Raw genomic sequence first — 18368 nt, forward strand, 5'->3', positions numbered from 1 at the left:
TGCGACCATATACCCTAGACACCCACCTGAGTGACCCATACACTGAGAAGTCCTTATGTGTTTTATAGGCCTACGGCAAGAAGCCTATATGCAGCCAAGGCAGAAAGAGAAATGCAGTCAGAGACCCATTAAAGAAGCACCGCCCCCTCAAGATTCTGAGCCTGCCTGGCAGGGTTGGTCTTACAAAGCCAAAGCCCCCGGATGGGTGAGCATAACATAAAATACATTTCTCACAGCTACTAATGAGAACCTTGACGACCTTGTACCTAGCCGGTGGGGTGCCCCCACCCAGGTAGTGGCAGTGCTGGCAACACTAGCTGCAGTAAACCATGGGGAGGGGTCACACTTGGACAATCAGAGAGGGGGCAAATTATTGTGGCACAAAATAATCAAAGGTCTGACTGCATAGAGATGCTTGTGGAAATGGTCACAACGGGGGACCAGCGTGTGTGTTTCAGGGGAAGGGAGTGTAACAAATTTGATTTGAATTTGTCACATGCACGTGTTTAGCAGATGTTATTGCGGGTGTAGCGAAATGCTTGTGCTTCTAGTTCTGACAGTGCAGCAATATCTAACAAGTCATATCTAACAATTTCACAACATACCTAATACACACATCTAAGTAAAGGAATGGAATTAAGAATATATAAATATATGGATGGGCAATGTCAGAGCCGGCATAGACTGAGATACAGTAGATAGTATAGAATGCAGTATATACATATGAGATGAGTAATGCAAGATATGAAATCATTATTAAAGTGACATTAAGGTGACTAGTGTTCCATTTATTAAAGTGGCTAATGATTTCAAGACTATGTAGGCTGCAGTCTCTGTGCTAGTGATGGCTATTTAACAGTCTAATGGCCTTGAGATAGAAGCTGTTTTTCAGCCTCTCGGTCCTAGCTTTGATGCACCTGTACTGACCTCACCTTCTGGATGATAGCGGGGAGAACAGGCAGTGGCTCAAGTGGTTGTTGTCCTTGATGATCATTTTGGCCTTCCTGTGACATCGGGTGCTGTAGGTGTACTGGAGGGCAGATAGTTTGCCCCCAGTGATGCGTTGTAAAGACCGCACCACCCTCTGGAGAGCCCTACGGTTGTGGGCGGTGTAGTTGCCGTACCAGGCAGTGATACAGCCCAACTGGATGCTCTCAATTGTGCATCTATAAAGGTTTGTGAGGGTTTTAGGTGACAAGCCACATTTCTTCAGCCTCCTGAGGTTGAAGAGGCTCTGTTGCACCTTCTTCACCACACTGTCTGTGTAGGTGGTCCATTCCAGATTGTTGGTGATGTGTACGCCGAGGAACTTAACTTCTCAGCTTCTCCACTGGTGTCCCGTCGATGTGGATCGGGGGGTGCTCCCTCTGCTGTTTCCTGAAGTCCACGATCATCTCCTTTGTTTTGTTGACGTTGCGTGAGAGGTTATTTTCCTGACACCACACTCCCAGAGCCCCCACCTCCTCCCTGTAGGCTGTCTCGTAATTGTTGGTAATCAAGCCTACTATTGTTGTCTTCTGCAAACTTGATGATTGAGTTGGAGGCGTGCATGGTCACGCAGTCATGGGTGAACAGGGAGTACAGGAGAGGGCTGAGCACACACCCTTGTGTGTCCCCACCTGGGGGCGACCCGTCAGGAAGTCCAGGACCCAATTGCACAGGTCAGGGTTCAGACCCAGGGCCTCGAGCTTAATAATGAGTTTGGAGGGTACTATAGTGTTGAACGCTGAGCTATTGTCAATGAATAGCATTCTTAAATAGGTATTCATCTTGTCCAGATGGGATAGGGCAGCGTGCAGTGTGATTGCGATTGCATCGTCTGTGGATCTATTTTGGAGGTAAGCAAATTGGAGTGGGTTTAGGGCAGGCCTGGGCAATTATTTTCCATGGAAGGCCACATTCAAATATATTTTTGCCATCGCAGGCCAGAATCATATTACAGGATTATATATGTGTATGACTGTGTTGACAGATATATCTACTGTAAATCACATCCAGATATGCTACTTGACTTTTTTTTAACATGCCCCGGAAAAAAACACATCCATGTTCACCTTTTGGTAGGTATTTTCATTATTAAGCATGCAATGAACTACACGGAGGAAAAGTACACGGTGCATTCAGCACCACGGACAGAACTCTTGTTAACGGGTACGCACAAAAACACAAGAAAGAGAAAGAGCTCAACATTACATTTAAACTACTCAATCAGTGTAAGTCTCTGATGGGCATTGACTAGAGCAGTGAAGTCAGGTATAGTTTCTGACCTCGCTATGTGCAGGATTGCTGAGAGGTGAGAGTCAGTTAAGAGATGATCTGTGCCTTGACTTGTTATATTTCATCACTGAAAATGTCTGTTCACATACATAGGTTGACCCAAACAGTACATTCACATACATAGGTTGACCCAAACAGTACATACACCTTCTGAGCATGACTCCTAATCTTTGGAAAGTTTTGTTCATCGAGAAATGCATAGAACCTCGTCAGTGACGTTGTTTTGAATAGCTCTCCAATCACTGCATCAGACTGAAAGTCGATAAGCTCAAGTTGCAGGTCAGTGGGAGAGTTATCCACATTGAAGGTGAAAGGAAAGGAAACCAACAGCATGTCATTTTCCAACATTTTGAAATCCTCAAAAACGACGAAAGCACGCAGCAGCGATGTATACCTCTCCCGCTGGTCATCTGATAGGGAACAGACTGGTAGTGTCGGGAGGTGAGTGAGATTGTTGGCTTCTACTTGGCGGGTCAGGAGGAGTAATTTTCCCTTGAAGGCTTTGACAAGGCTATACATCTGCATCTGATGTACAAAAAGGCCAAAACACACCCTACATTCATTGTCTACTTTCCTTTTCTTTGAAAAACTATTTTTTGCGCAATTTCTAGCTAGCTACTATTTGTAACTGTGACGTGTGTGTCAGCCTGTCAGTCACTGTCCGTTCTCGTGCAGTTGTTATTTACACGTGCCTTCAAAATAAATGTCCCACAAGCGGTGAGAGTTAAATCATTACACAAAGGCGAGTATTCATTGGTCTTTTAATTTGAATAACAAATACGTTTTTCAAAACTTTACTACCGCAAATTCTTCATGTGATCTGAGCATGATTCCGCGGGCGGTATTGAATCAGGTCGCGGGCCGCATACGGGCCGGTGTTGTCCCGAAAATCTCCCCACTGTCAGAATCCCCCCCCCCCCCCCCCCCCCTTCGCGTGAACGCGCACGCACTCAATTCTTCATTGCAGCGACTTGCTTGCTAGTTGAGATTTCTGATCACGTTAGGCTGTGTTTAATTTTATTTAGATTCCGGTTTGATCGCGGGGGAGGCACTAGTAATGTCTGCAGTTTTCGGTTTGGCTATTTGTTTCAAGTGTATTAGTCTATAAATAAAAATATTTTCCAAAATTCGTCATCTCTCCCATGTCTTATTCGACTAGTAGTTGATCTGAAATGTTTATTGCTTTCCTACATTTGCAAGGCCTGGCACACATCGGAATCATTTTGGTAGCTCATGTTGACCAGTAGTGTATGCCACGGAGAAGAAGAGCCAGCAGTCCTTGGTAGCTGGCCGCTTCGGTGGCACTGTGTTATCCTCAAAGCGAGCAAAGAACGTGTTTAGCTTGTCTGGGAGCAAGGTGTCGGTGTCCCCGACATAGCTGGTTTTCCTTTTGTAGTCCGTGATTATCTGTAGACCCTGCCACATATGTCTCGTAGTACTCACTCCAGCGTGAGTACTACAGTTTATATGCTGATAGAATTTAGGAAGCCTTTTCCTCAAATTTGCTTTGTTAAAATCCCGACTACAATAAATGCAGCCTCAGGATATATGGTTTCTAGTTTGCATAGAGTCCAGTGAAGTTCCTTGATGACCGTCTTGGTATTTGATTGTGAGGTATTCTAGTTTGGGTGAACAAAATGACTTGAGTTCCTGTACAGAATGTTATTACAATTACACCATGAGTCGTTAATCATGAAACGTACACCTCCGCCCTTCTTCCCGGAGAGATGTTTACTCCTGTCGGCGAGATGGACTGAGAATCCAGATGGCTGAACCGACACCGACAGTATATCCCGGGAGAGCCATGTTTCCGTGAAACAGAGTATGTTACAATCCCTTGCCCTGATCTCATCAACCTTGTTATCTGAGCGCCATCATCTAGGACTTGACATTGGTTAATCAAATCTCCCCATTCTTGCTCAATTTTGCATGCCTCTCAAACAGCTACAACTGTTTATGCATTCGCACATCAAGTCCTTTCTTGAGTTGCACTCGGGGATGGAACAACTGTTGAACATCTAAGCTTGTGGTTGTTTTTGGGAAAGGGGGATACCTAGTCAGTTGTATGACTGACTGCATTCAACTGAAATATGTCTTCCGCATTTAACCCAACCCCTCTGAATCAGAGAAGTGCGGGGTGCTGCCCTAATCGACATCCATGTTTTCTGCGCACGGGAAACAGTGGGTTAACTGCCTGTTCAGGATCAGACTGACAGATTTTTACCTTGTCAGCTTAGGGATTCGATCCAGCACTCAACGCTCCTACCCGTTTTGTTTTTGTGTGTGTGTGTGTGTGCGTGCGTGCGTGCGTGCGTGTCCCCCCCACATCTGTTGCTATGGAGTAATGATGTTAAGGACAATATAGGATGAATCACACAATAATTGCTTGTAATGGCAATCCTGGTTATAGGTAACAATATTACACATATTATTCATTAATTGTGGAAATAAATTAAAATATACAAGATTTTTTATATATGTACAGTGCCAGTCAAAAGTTTGGACACACCTACTCATTCAAGGGTTTTTCTTTATTTTTACTATTTTCTACATTGTCGAATAAATAACAGTGAAGACAAAACTATGATTTAACACATATGGAATTATGTAGTAACCAAAAAAGTGTTTTTTTTGTATTTTATATTTGAGATTCTTCAAAGTAGCCACCCTTTGCCTTGATGACAGCTTTGCACACTTTGCCATTCTCTCAACCAACTTCATGAGGTAGTCACCTGCAATGCATTTCAATTAACAGGTGTGCCTTGTTAAAAGTATATTTGTGGAATTTCTTTCCTTCTTAATGCATTTGAGCCAATCAGTTGTGTTGTGACAAGGTAGGAGTGGTATACAGAAAAAAGCCCTATTTGGTAAAAGACAAAGTGCATATTATGGCAAGAACAGCTCAAATAAGCAAAGAGAAATGACAGTCCATCATGACTTTAAGACATGAAGATCAGTCAATGCGGAACATTTCAAGAACATTCAGTTTCTTCAAGTGCAGTCGCAAAAACCAAGCGCTATGATGAAACTGGCTCTCATGAGGACCACCACAGGAAAGGAAGACCCAATTATTAATTATACAAAATTCTTGCAACCAATGGGATGCTATATACAGAGCATTAGGAAAGTATTCAGACCCCTTGACTTTTTCCACATTGTTACATTACAGCCTTATAAATCATTTATTTATTCAATTTTAAAACAAGGCTTTAACCTAACAAAATGTGGGGGGAAATCAAGTGGTCTGAACACTTTCTGAGCGCACTGTATATGGGGGATACAACCATCCCAGCTCTGCAGATTTAGCTGCAGAGACAGAATCATTCGATCAGTTGTTTTGGTACTGTCCATATGTACCTTGTTTTTGGACACCGGTTCAAAAATGGCTGAAGAATTGCAACATTTACATGGAGGGAACTCTGAAAATAGCACTGCTGGGTGATTTGAAAAGTCATAGTCAATCGATTAATAATACCTTTAGCTAAAATGTTTCTTTAAATTTACAATCTGTAGAAACTATGAGAATAGAAAAGGTTCAGAACTTTTGTGAAACATCACAGCACAGTTAAAATATATGGAAAATAGAAATCAAAACTGGATGGTGTTAAGAGAGATGGGGAGGGGTTGAAGGGTGGGACTAAATATAAGATAACTCATGTAAAATACATTGTGTTCATAAATTGTACATAGTATGTACACTACATGACCAAAAGTATGTAGACACCTTCTTGTCGAACATCTCATTCCAAAATCATTGGCATTAATATGAAGTCGAGCCTCCTTTGCCTCCACTCTTCTGAGAAGATTTTCCACTGGATGTTGGAACCGTGCTGTGGGGACTTGCTTCCATTCAGCCACAAGAGCATTAGTGAGGTCAGGCATTGATGTTGGGCGATTAGGCTTGGCTCGCAGTCTGCGTTCCAATTGATCCCAAAGGTGTTCGATTGGGTTGAGGTCAGGGCTCTGTGCAGGCCAGCCAAGTTCTTCCACACCGATCTCAACAAACCATTTCTGTATGGACCTCGCTTTGTGCACGGGGGCATTGTCATGCTGAAAAGGTTAAGGGCCTTCCCCAAACTGTTGCCACAAAGTTAGAAGCACAGTGTTAAGATTTCCCTTCACTGGAACTAAGGGGCCTAGCCTGAACCATGAAAAACAGCCACAGACCATTATTTCTCCTCCACCAAACTTTAGTTGGCACTATGCATTGGTGCAGGTAGCGTTCTCCTGGCATCTGCCAAACCCAGATTTGTCCATCGGACAGCCAGATGAAACGTGCTTCATCACACCAGAGAACGTGTTTCCACTGCTCCAGAGTCCATTGGTGGTGAGCTTTACACCACTCCAGCCGACGCTTGGCATTGCGCATGGTGATCTTAGGCTTGTGTGTGGCTCCTCAGCAATGTTCCCAACAGATAGTTCTTGTGCTGACGTTACTTCCAGAGGCAGTTTGGAACTCGGTAGTGAGAGTTGCAACCGAGTAGACTTTTATGCGCTTCAGCACTTGGCAGTCCCGTTCTGTGAGCTTGTGTGGCCTACCAGTTCTCAGGTGAGCCGTTGTTGCTCCTAGACATTTCGACTTCACAATAACAGAGCTTAGTTGACCGTGGCAGCTCTAGCAGGGCAGAAAGGTGGCATCCTATGAGGTCTTCAGTATGCCATTCTACTGCTAATGTTTGTCTGGAGATTGCATGGCTGTGCGCTCGATATTAGGTGTGGCTGAAATAGCCGAAGCCACTAATTAGACGGGATCTCCACATACTTGTGTATATAGTGTTAAAGCTAAGTGTTATTGTCTATTAGTTTACACCAATTTGGGGAACATAAAAAGAAACATTCTTTAAATTATGCAATTACATTGTAGCTTCCATCAATCTACCCCCTTAAAGAAAACAAATGTAATTGTGTAATGTGGGTGAACTATCCTTTTAACCAAAGCCTGTGGCACATTATTGCATAATGTCACTAATAACAGACAAGGGACTGGACAGAGACAGGAAAAGTTGACAGGTTTCCATCAGTGACATTTTAATTGATTTGGTACAACGTGTCTGACACAAAAGGGTGAAATGTACAGAAGGAAACAGGGCCTGGATTAAGCTAAGTATGAAATGGAGGGATGAGAAGACATGAACAAGGAGGTTCTCTCAATGTGAGTGCATACTGCTCCTGTTATAATGGCAACACAGGCCCTCTGACACAGAGAGGGAATATCTAAATAACGACAGAAGGCAAGAGAAAGACATATGTAAATACTAACAGTTAGTCACTGGTTTCTGACAAAAGCCTGCCGTTATCTATCCCAGTTTTATTCACTATATTACAAGCTTTATACATATTAAAAAGTAGAATAGCTATGACTACCGTATTACCCATGAGGTGTATACACTTAATGACTTAGCTTTGCTTTTTTTTTTTTTTTTTTTTTTTACAAATCCAGAATTGACTTACAGCGAATGCTTTATAATAAGGCAAAAGACCAGCAAAGGGTTGAAATAAAAAGAGAACAGCGAGTGACGGTTCAAGGGGGTTCTGTCACGGTGCAGGGCCGTTTTACAATGAGGAATAAGACTAACCCGACAACACATAAACAATAGGAATCAATCACAAGTACCGGCCTTTAAGTTTCACTCCCTTGTGTAACAATGTGCATTTGTTTCAGGCTTGTGGTCAAGTGCATTAAGCAAAGAAAATGTAGGGACTACATTACATAAATGTTATTCTGGAAATCAAGGAGATTTCTTTCAAAGACAGAATGTAGACAACTATGACTGAGATGAACAACATGGCTGTTAAATCACTAGTTTGTCCATTCAACCTTCAGCAGTAGAGCTCAAAATTGGTACACAGACACAGATCTGCCCTCTCGCTCAACACTGGCCAAATCCATAATACACAACTGTTTTTATTTTATTTATTACAAATTGAAGGGGTACTGCATCACAAGCATGTAACTCCCACGTCTCCCTATGGAAAAACATAAAATACTGCCACCAAGTGGCTATTGTGGGTATCAACATATGAAATCAACAGGATAAGGTTTGTATTTGAAAGCATCCATTTACTTAACCCTCAACATAATTCCCCTCCCCCATCAATTTTGAACAATAAACTCTTGGACTGCTTCTGACTCATTGCCTGGGTTCAGGTTAAGTATTTTAGTGTCAATGTAATGGTGCAGCATCCTGTAACATGCGATGCATTTGAAAAGCTCTGTCATTTTTAAGCTAGTGAGGGTTGTAGTGTTCATATGAGTTAGTTGGGAAATGGTTTCAGTGACCCAGACTAGTGTTAAAAGGCATAATAACATTCTGCTTTGCATTTAGGACAACTAACAAGCTCACTCTCATGCATTTTGTCAAGACAAGACACTGAAAAAGAAAAACAACATGCGCAGAGAAGGGAGGGAGAGATTCCTTGCTGCCAAGATCCCATACATGTGCAATATCATTCTCAACAGGATGACTTCTCCCACAAACCAACGATTGTCACAGGTGTTGATTACTGCCAACCATCACCGAGAACAAATGGAACTATTGCTTTTGTCAGGCCATCATTCCAACCAGTCATAAGAGAACCCCATGACAGCCTTGCAGCAGGGAGACAGGATGGGGGGGGGGGGGGGGGGGGGGGGGAAGATATGAGCTGTTCAGTTCCGACTCAGTTGGCACTTTTGGAAAGAACCTCTTATCGTCTTCTCCAGTTCTGTTCCACAAACCATATACCTGAGAGAACTTTCAAACAGCTGCAGTTCCCTCCATCAGCAAGAGGTACAGTGGTCCCCAAATGTCAATCACCTTTAGACACATAGAACCAGGCTGTAGAGTCACTGCTGTTAGGACCAGGCTGTAGAGTCACTGCTGTTAGGACCAGGCTGTAGAGTCACTGCTGTTAGGACCAGGCTGTAGAGTCACTGGTTTCTTCTTACAGGTAGACGACTGACTGGTGTTCTCCCGTTTCATGGTGATGTGGGCTCATCACAGTGCATACTCTGACGTGGTATGGAGATGAATGTCTTTCATACCGGTGTCAAAGTGTTCCCCATCCACACACGAGCCTGGAAACACTATGCCTTTGTGATAAAACAGGGCAAGTTCACCCACACGGACACAGGCTGGGAATGGCATAAGTAAGCTGCCAAACTCCACCTCCAAATGGAGTGAGACTGCCATAGAAAAAAATTCCTGGGCAATTTAAGGGCGAGCGAGTGAGTGAATGGTTATGGAGCTTAAGTGAAATGTTGTCAAATGAGAAGCATGTATATGTTATATGCTGTAGGTTCCATGTGAGAAAGTTGTGTGTGTGTGTGTGTGTGTGTGTGTGTCCCTTGTCTCCTGTACACTAGAAGTCACGTAGTCTCAGTGTTCACCTTCCCACAGGTGGTGCAGGAGGAGCTCCCCTCATCACTGCCAAAAGTCAAAACAATAAAAAGCGGTTACAATAAACTATATGCCTACGGGGAAAATATTGATATTCCTTTCATGTAAATTTTTTTACTCTGCACCAGAAAATCTGTGTGTACGTTACTTATTGGCATGTTGCGTCACACTGATAAGTGAGCCCTCACCTCTGTTGGCTTTGCTGGGGTAGATCTTGGTGACGTGCCGGTACTCCTCTGGAGCAGGGAAGTCATCCAGAGGGTGGAAAGAATACTTGGACTCAAAGTCATCTGTAAGGGAGAGAAGGTTAGGAAGATTATACATTCCAATAACCAACTCTCATTTTGTTAGTCAATGTAGAGGGAAAACAAATTTGAGGTCAGGTGATGCAGTATGGGGAAGACGACTCACCTACGAAGGAGCGGGAAATGGAGGTGTGTCCATTGCGGATAGGTGGGGGAGGGGGCGGGGGTCCGGCAGGGGTACGGGAGGGAGGAGGGGGGGGCTTGCCACGGCTATGAGGCTCTGAAGGGCTACCTCTGTAGGGGGGTGGTGGAGGGGGGGCATCCCGACCACCGTTTCGTTGAGTCGACCCAGGCGGGGGTGGAGCTGTACAGACAAACGGTACGGTCATTAAGGACTAATAGAGCAGCCACACTGGCTAACCATCAGTCATTACAAAACAGCAGCAAGACAGGAACGCTAGAAAAACACTGTAGGCCTGTCAAGACACGCCACCTTCCTGACTGTAGCGCCACGCCTTGCCACACTACTTCTTCTACACTCGTTTAAAATGTTTACACTAATAAACAATCACCTCTCCTCGCCTCACATTATGGTAGGTGATTGACAAGAGGAGATCGAGGCAAAACAAGAATTGTGACAGCACAGTGAGAAAAATATTTAGAACTTAATGGACTTGAAATGGGACTGGCCCCAACCCAGCTCCATTACAGGTAGAGGAACAAGGAGAGCACTAGTAGCAACATACCTGCTCCTCTACCGGGTGGCTCACGGACTGGAGGGGGTGGGCGGCCGCCTGGCGGGGAGGGGGAGGGAGGCGGGGGTGGCGCTTGCCCACGGGTTGGAGTGTGTCCAGGTCCGGGCGACGGCTTCTTGCTGAGGGAGTTGTGTCTCTGAGGTAGCTCCGGGGCGGCTTCGTTAACCGGGCTGGAGGGGCCGTTGGTTATGGGCTGGCGGTACGGGGGAGGTGGAGGACCCAGAGAGGAGGAAGAGGAGGATGCAGAGGAGCCCCCTGACGTCAGGGGCCGCCGGTTGTTGTTGGGAGAAGGGGGTGGAGGGGCACTGTTGCGGGTCGGCACCGGGGAAGTCCCCCTCTGTCCTGGCGTGGGAGGGAGGGGCTTCTCCCGGTTGTAGGAGGGGGGGGGTGGTGGCGCCTTCTGAGTCGGGGCAGGGGGTGCGTTGCCCCGGCGAGAGAAAGGGGGAGGAGGTGGAGGGGCGGAGGAGCTGTGCTTCATGCCACTGTTAGGGCTGCCTCCGCTGAGGGGGCGGGAGAGGTCGGGGAGGGAGGGCCTCTGGGATCGGGAGTGCTCCGGGGGAGAGGCCTGTAGGGCTGAGCAGTCTGTGTTGTCCTGGCGAACAGGGGGTCCGGGGGGACGAGGAGCAGCAGGGCGCCCGCCAGGAGGCGTCAGGGCTGACCTGCCAACCGAACCATCTGCACCAAAAAAAAAAAAAAAAGTAATCAGCAATTTATAAATATGAAGATGAATTTATACATGAACAGAGAAACATTAGGACATTTCAGTCCAGAGTTACTACAGAACAGAAATGTATTGTTGTTGGTTGTTTTATTCATCATAATCCATTTTTCTAATATTTTCTCCCTGACAGAGGGTAAGGCCTTTCATATGATGAAATCTAAGACTAACGCAGACGTGCAGGTTAGGGAACTCATTATTGTGAATCAGAAAATCTCCTTCAGCCATGCCCGTCAGATCTATTACAGCCCTGCCCGCTGACAACACTGAAACCTGACCTTCTGCCCCGTCTAAGCAGTCAAAAGACCAGTGCTCATTTTTCAACCAATTGCAATCGTGCTTTGACAAAGAAGCTCGCTCCCAAACTTGTCAGCGATAAATGTAATGGAAGGGAATTACATTGCTGTGCTAAACCTTCTTCTTCAATACAAGTTTGACAGACCACTCATTCAGCGGTCCAGATTGTTTTTGGAAATCTTTGTAAGAGACACCATTTGTAAAAACAGTTAAGATATTAAATACTTGCCTCCGACTGGTCGCAATTTAGGCACACCTGCCTGGAAAAGACCACCCATCGGCTGAATGACCCCTGACGAGCCTCCTCCATCTACATTACTAACACCATCTCCTTTAGGCTCTGGACAAGGAAGAAAACAAGGTTAAATGACATGCATTACAATAGTAACCTATTATATGTATAATTACCCTCATGGTCTCCCATTCCACTCCTGTGAAATAAGCATTGACCCCCCCCCCCCCCCCCCCCAGAGTGTGTGCTCCATGCAGTACCCTAGCATCATCAGTTCTGTGCTTCTTACTTCCATCCAATCAGATTAGTCAGTAGAACACCACCAGAATAGTAGATCTGAGACAAGGGTGAACCTTAGCGGTGCGCTGTGGCCTTACTTTCTAAGATGGGTGCGCTCCTGTCATTTACCACGCCGACCTTCTTCAGCTTGGCCCCTTTGTGGATGTCACCGAGCAGGGCTCCTCTGCCTTTGGCCTCATCTCGGTTGAGCTTAGGTGGGGTGGTGTTGGCCTGCAAGGGGAGGGGAAGAGAGCGTGTCCTCTAGTTAGCTCAGCATTGCACACTTTATGTTACCGTAGAACAGACCTGATTACATAACCTAATTTCTCATGGACAGACTACATAAAACGGTACAGTAGATCTGTCATGATACAATGGGATGTGTATGATAACGAGCAGCATTAGTTTGGGTGCTTTGGACAAATCACGATTTCACAGGAGTCTTTTGAAATTGGGATGGGGAGGGGCCAGTTGGCCCATAGACTTGGTGTAACTAGCAGAGATTATACATAGCCTGACAGGTAACAGCTTGCAGAAAGCCATGTCACAGTTGGTGTAAGAATTAGCCGGGTAGAACGTGTCCTTGAGTGGCTACAGCACAATACATTTTTATAAGATTTATATTTTGTGAGTCCTTTACATCAAGTCATTAATTAGTTGTCCATTGCATAAATCCATATCGTTATGCAGCCCCGTCTGCAGAGGCCTGGTCGGTCCACTGCTCATTATGTGAATTACTTCATGTGTAATTTTTTTTGAGGATGATTACATGAGCGAGCTGCGCTAATCACCAGAAGCGCTCTGGTACGTCCCGAATGGCACCCTATTCATTAAATAGTGCACTACTTTTGACCAGAGCCCTATGGGCCCTGGTCAAAAGCAGTGCACTATTACAGCGAATAGGGTGCCATTTGAGATACAACCTCTGATTGTGCTTGGCAGGGAAAGGATAGCACCTACAATCACAGGCCACGAGGAGAGCTTATTTCAGATTTCAGTAGTGTGCACTCTGAAAAAGGTCAAAATTCAGCTTCACAATACCAGTGAAAAAGGGATCAGAGTTGTCAAGTTGGTTACAACTAATTCATGTAAACTACACTGGCGCTAGGCCTACATCATGGCTCATACTATTAAATGTGTCCCTATCATTTGTTTGACAGATACAGTTCACTATTAGATCCACACAGTTCCACAGGAAACATTTTGCCTCCAGGTGACACTTCGCATACTTGAATAATTTCTTACCTGGCTGAAGGTTGGGGGTGGAGGGGGGCCTCCAGGGGGTGGAGGGGGAGGAATGGGCATCCTGACCCGCTCAACAAGTCTTGTGGATGGCCTGAGGTCTCAGATACACAAACTCAGTCACCCCCTGCAATAACGCAGAAAAACATGTTTCAGAGTCATCTAGTGACATTTTTGAGTCTTATCTAGCATGAATTTGTCAACTAGTATAGTTAGCTAAGTAGAAGTGGTTCACTTTGATTTGATTGTTTTCCTTGCAATAAACTATATATTTTAAACCACGTAGCTAGCCATCTAATAAACGTTAACATACTGGTCTCATGTGACGTTACTGATGACGTCTTCACTTCGTTAGCAAGTTGGCCTATCTAGCTAGCTAGTAATGCTAGCAGAGAGCTAACGTTTAGTCAGTGCTGCTGTGTAATGGAAATGAGCCGACTGTAGATAGCGTTAAGACATCCAATAGTGTGACGTCTCCAAATAAACCTGGTCATCGGTAGCTAGGTCAGATTAGCCAATTAATTGGTTGACTAACGTTAGGTAGCAAACTGACAAATTAACGTTAGCTAGCTAACCAGTTAGCATACAAACTTGAAGCCATTGCGGCGGCACTTCAGCAAAAGGATAAGCTAACTCCATACATAACAGCTCAACTAGCTAGCCATCTTGTAATAAAGTATGTCTACAATACATCCTAACAAACGTAACGTTCGCTATGAATCTCAGCTATATCGTACATGGCGCGAACTCATCATGGCTATCAAGTTTGGCTAATGTTCATGGCTGTCATGTTAGCTAACTACAGGATCAGTAGCGAGCTAACTACCTGGGTTAGCTTGCCAGAGTTGGCAACCTTTGCAAGTTAGCTTAATTAGGCGAGTTGCTAGCTAGATTGCTTCAGAATGCAACTTACTGGAGATCCTTAGCAGCCCATTCGTTTGATATTTGACGTTTTAACTCATATTAGTTTCTTCGTTCTCGGTAGTTCCTTCATCTCAAGTGTATTAATAAGTTTCAAGCCGGCCATTGATATTTCACTCCTGCATTCACGCACACGTCCCTTCACTTGCAGCAGAGAATTGCTGAAGCAGAGAAGATGGAAGTGTGCAGACGGAAGATTTCCAGAGATGGTAAAGAAAGCGAGACACCCCACTCCCTATTTTATTCGAGTCGGGGCGGGGCCACCCTGGTCTACCTATTGCCCCCGCCCAGCGGAGGGGGAGCCCCCAGAAACGTAACATCTTTCTAGGGCAGGGAGGGGGCAATAGGGCACCAATGTTCCAGGAAGTGAATTCTCAATACAATCACCCGTTGTGATAAATATTAGCATATGTTGATGTAGTGCCCATTGGTTAAGAATGTTTCAAACTCTGTCTTGAGAAGTCATGTTTTTACCGTCACTGTTATGGGTGTAAGATGGCACAGTGATGCCATCTGTTGGTAAATGTTAATTACTTGGCCCTGATGGTCAGATGCAGACAGGTCAAGCTAAGGCTAAGCATAAAAAAGCTTCAGTTTAAAGTGCCAGAGGTCCGCTTTCATGGGCACATCTTGTCCTCCACCAGATTGAAGGCGGATCCTGAAAAAGTGAAGGCTGTCTTGAAAATGCCCCACCCATCTGACGTGAAGGGAGTGCAGCGCTTCGTCGGATTCGTCACCTACCTGGCCAAGTTCCTACCGCGGCTCTCTGAAGTGTGTGAGCCACTAAGGAGGCTCATGGACAAGGACACCATCTGGCATTGGCTCCCAAAACATGACGCAGCGGTGAGGGAATAAAACAACTGGTCACCCAGACACCTGTACTGCGATACTACAATGTGTCAAAACCTGTCAGGATTCAGTGACTCAAGCCAGTATGGACTTGGCTGTTGCCTCATGCAGGAGGGCCAGCCTGTGGCATTTGCCTCTAGGGCACTCACCCCAACAGAGCAGAACTATGCCCAGATAGAGAAGGAGTGCCTCAGCATTGTGTTTGCATGCCAACGCTTCCACCACTACCTGTATGGGCACGACAATATTACCGCAGAGACAGATCACAAGCCCCTTATTGCTATATTCAGCAAGCCTCTTCTGAATGCCCCGAAACGACTGCAGAGCATGCTACTGGCCCTACAAAACTACAACCTCAAGGTGGTGTATAAGCCAGGGCCAGAGATGTATGTGAGTGACACACTCAGCAGGGCTACTGCATCAGGCACTCACACACGCTCCATGCATGAACAACACGCAGTGTGCAGCTTACAAACAGAGCAAGTGGATGTTGAACACATCAACCAGGCTGACTACCTCAATGTTACGGACCAGCGCCTTATAGAAATCAGACAGCACACAGACAGGGACGAGCAACTCCAGGCATTGAGGTCTGTGATTCTGATGGGCTGGCCCGACTGCAAAGAAGAAACTGCTTTAGCCGTCAGAGAATATTGGCCAGTCAAAGAGGAGCTCAGTGTTCAAAACAGAGTAATATTCAAGGGTCAGAGAGTCATTATTCCCCGGTCTCTGCGCACTGAGATGTTAGTGCGCGTGCACTCAAGTCACATAGGAGGTGAGGCCTGTTACAGACAAGCACGTGACACACTGTATTGGCCAGGAATGCAGAGTGAAATCAAAGACTATGTCAGTAAATGCACAATCTGCAATGAATATGCCATTGAGCAACAGAGAGAGACGATGATGTCCCACGAGCTACCGATGCGCCCCTGGCAGATAGTAAGTCTAGATCTCTTCCAGCACAGTGGCAAAGACTTTCTGCTGGTAGTCGATCATTACTCAGACTTTTGGGAGATTGACCTCCTCCTCGACCTCTCAACAGAGACAACGATCAAACGCTGCAAGGCTCAGTTTGCCCGCTATGGCCAGCCAGATAGGGTCATTTCAGACAATGGACCCCAATTCTCCGGAGTTGAGTTCCGAAAATTAGCTGCAGAATGGGAATTTGAGCACGTCACTTCATCACCACGATACCCAAAAGCTAATGGGAAGGCGGAGTCCGCAGTAAAAATCGCAAAGAACCTCTGCAAAAGGCTCTGCGAGAGGGAAAAGATGCCTGGAAAGCAATCCTGCAGTGGCGCAATACCCCGACAGAAGGCATGGATAGCAGCCCGGCCCAGACGTGCTGGTGAAGCTACGTCACAGAAGACATGTCTCCAAGTTCATCTACGACAAATCAGCAAAAGACTTACCTGAGCTCAGGGTGGGTGAAACGGTGCAAATGAAGCCACTACCAGGGGACCGGACGGGCCTCTGGAGACTCGGATTCTGTGTACAGAAAGTGGCACCACGCTCCTACTTGGTCGAAGTGAATGGATCACTGTACCGTCGTAACAGGGTTGACCTTCGGATTGCTGAGCCAGCACCTACTCAGAACCCTGATGGTCAAAGGGGTCGCATGACAAAAGACGGAACCCCAGCAAGTCACATGGGGCCTGAGGCACTGGGCGAAGAGCCAGGGGATCACAGGTTGGCTGCTCCCTCGCCCATCAATACTCCCCTTAGACAGTCAGGTGACACGCCTGTGCGGGAACCCGCAGTCCTCGCAGACAAGCCCCCTGTCTTTTCACGCTGCGGGCGTCTGTCCCAGCCACCAAAAATACTTAATCTGTAGGTTTCCCATCAGGGATTGTTGACAGACAGAGATAAAAGTGAAGAGAATATCAAAATGTGTTGTTGTTACCTGAAAAAAAAAAAAAAAAACTGTTCATGTTGGAATTTATTACTAGGTTTGTTTTGTTAGTGAATTGACACCTCCTGTCCTATTTTATTAAAGGGAAGATGTTATGGGTGTAAGATGGCACAGTGATGCCATCTGTTGGTAAATGTTAATTACTGCAACTCCTGTGTTTTACCGGTGTGCTTGAGATACCCGGATGTATTGTAATGTACTGAACAAGACTGGTTACTCGCATCAATGCCTCTGTCTCGTCATTTAACATTCAAACAGTCACTTTCTGGCACAAAGAGCACAAAATAACTACACGTACCATGAGCCTTGAGGTCTGTATCGTCAGAACACGTCACTTTACAGAGAATGATAGAGGCCTCTAATGGCCAGAAGGCCATATTTACATGGCCAGCGTCATTGAGGGCTTCCACCATGCTTCCGCTATTTTAAAGTAGTCATAGTAGTCAACTGGGTGGGGATTCCTATGGGTTGTTGTTGCCTCAATGGTGCAGCCCATGCTGTCACCGACGCTATAATGGCACAGATATAAAGATGAGTCCTCTATCCATGTATATCTTTTTTATATTTTTAATCTCATTTTCCATCTACAACATACTCTCCTGCTACCCGCCTCACCCAATGTGGTATGGATCTGCTATTTTTTATACTTTAGAACCGGAACCCCCTTCAGAAGCTAGCCAGCTAACTAGCTACTAGCTAGTAGTCAGTTAGCCACTGCTAGCGGTCATCGCCGTTAACTCGGACATCTGCCAGCCTCAGCCCGGTCAACTCCTGCCAGCCTGCACAGCGCGATATCAACCCAGAGCATATCGGACTGCATCTCCGGATTCCTACCGCAAGCTCTGAACCTTTACTCCGGATCATTGCAGCTAGCTAGCTGCTATCCGAGTGGCTACTCCTGGCTAACATCTCTGTCCCGAAGCAAGCACCAGTTAGCCTGGAGCTAGCCTCGAGCTAGGCCCATCTCCCGGCCAGCCGAAGAAATCCATCAGATAATACCTCTTTTGCCAATTGTCCTGGACCCTTTGATGCCTACACGGAGCCCCGCCGATCCATCACGATCCATCACGACTGGTCTGCCGACGTAACCGGCTCTCCCGTTGCAACGTCCCCCTGATGCCCATTTGCTAGCCTGCTGCTAGCCCCGGCCCGCTAGCTGTCTGAATCGCCGTGACTCCGGCTTGCCTAGCTACTCACTGGACCATATGATCCCTCGGCTACACATGCCTCTCCCTAATGTCAATATGCCTTGTCTATTGCTG

At 45.9% G+C, this 18368-nt stretch overlaps 1 protein-coding gene across 1 annotated transcript; it reads right to left on the reverse strand.

Annotated features, from left to right (window-relative positions):
* Positions 1 to 7666: 7666 nt before the first annotated feature.
* Positions 7667 to 14539, reverse strand: LOC120034334 (WAS/WASL-interacting protein family member 2-like). The gene is made up of 8 exons (XM_038980853.1): positions 14338 to 14539; positions 13428 to 13551; positions 12281 to 12413; positions 11901 to 12011; positions 10648 to 11331; positions 10068 to 10265; positions 9845 to 9946; positions 7667 to 9683 (listed from the first exon to the last, which is right to left on the reverse strand). The coding sequence occupies exons 2-8, from the start codon at positions 13485 to 13487 to the stop codon at positions 9643 to 9645; spliced, it is 1329 nt and encodes a 442-aa protein (XP_038836781.1). The 5' UTR covers positions 13488 to 13551; positions 14338 to 14539; the 3' UTR covers positions 7667 to 9642.
* Between the last annotated feature and the right edge of the window lie 3829 nt (positions 14540 to 18368).

This window comes from Salvelinus namaycush, chromosome 41 (assembly GCF_016432855.1).
Source record: "Salvelinus namaycush isolate Seneca chromosome 41, SaNama_1.0, whole genome shotgun sequence".
In the NCBI taxonomy this organism is placed as follows: Eukaryota; Metazoa; Chordata; class Actinopteri; order Salmoniformes; family Salmonidae; genus Salvelinus; species Salvelinus namaycush.

Excerpts from the sequence above, each read along its gene's own strand:
- LOC120034334 (XM_038980853.1), bottom strand. The coding sequence starts at position 13,487 with ATGCCCATTCCTCCCCCTCCACCCCCTGGAGGCCCCCCTCCACCCCCA. Across the intron at positions 11,332-11,900 it reads TAAATTGCGACCAGTCGGAG|ATGGTTCGGTTGGCAGGTCA; the intron begins GCAAGTATTTAA and ends TTTTTGGTGCAG. Across the intron at positions 10,266-10,647 it reads GCCACCCGGTAGAGGAGCAG|CTCCACCCCCGCCTGGGTCG; the intron begins GTATGTTGCTAC and ends TTGTCTGTACAG.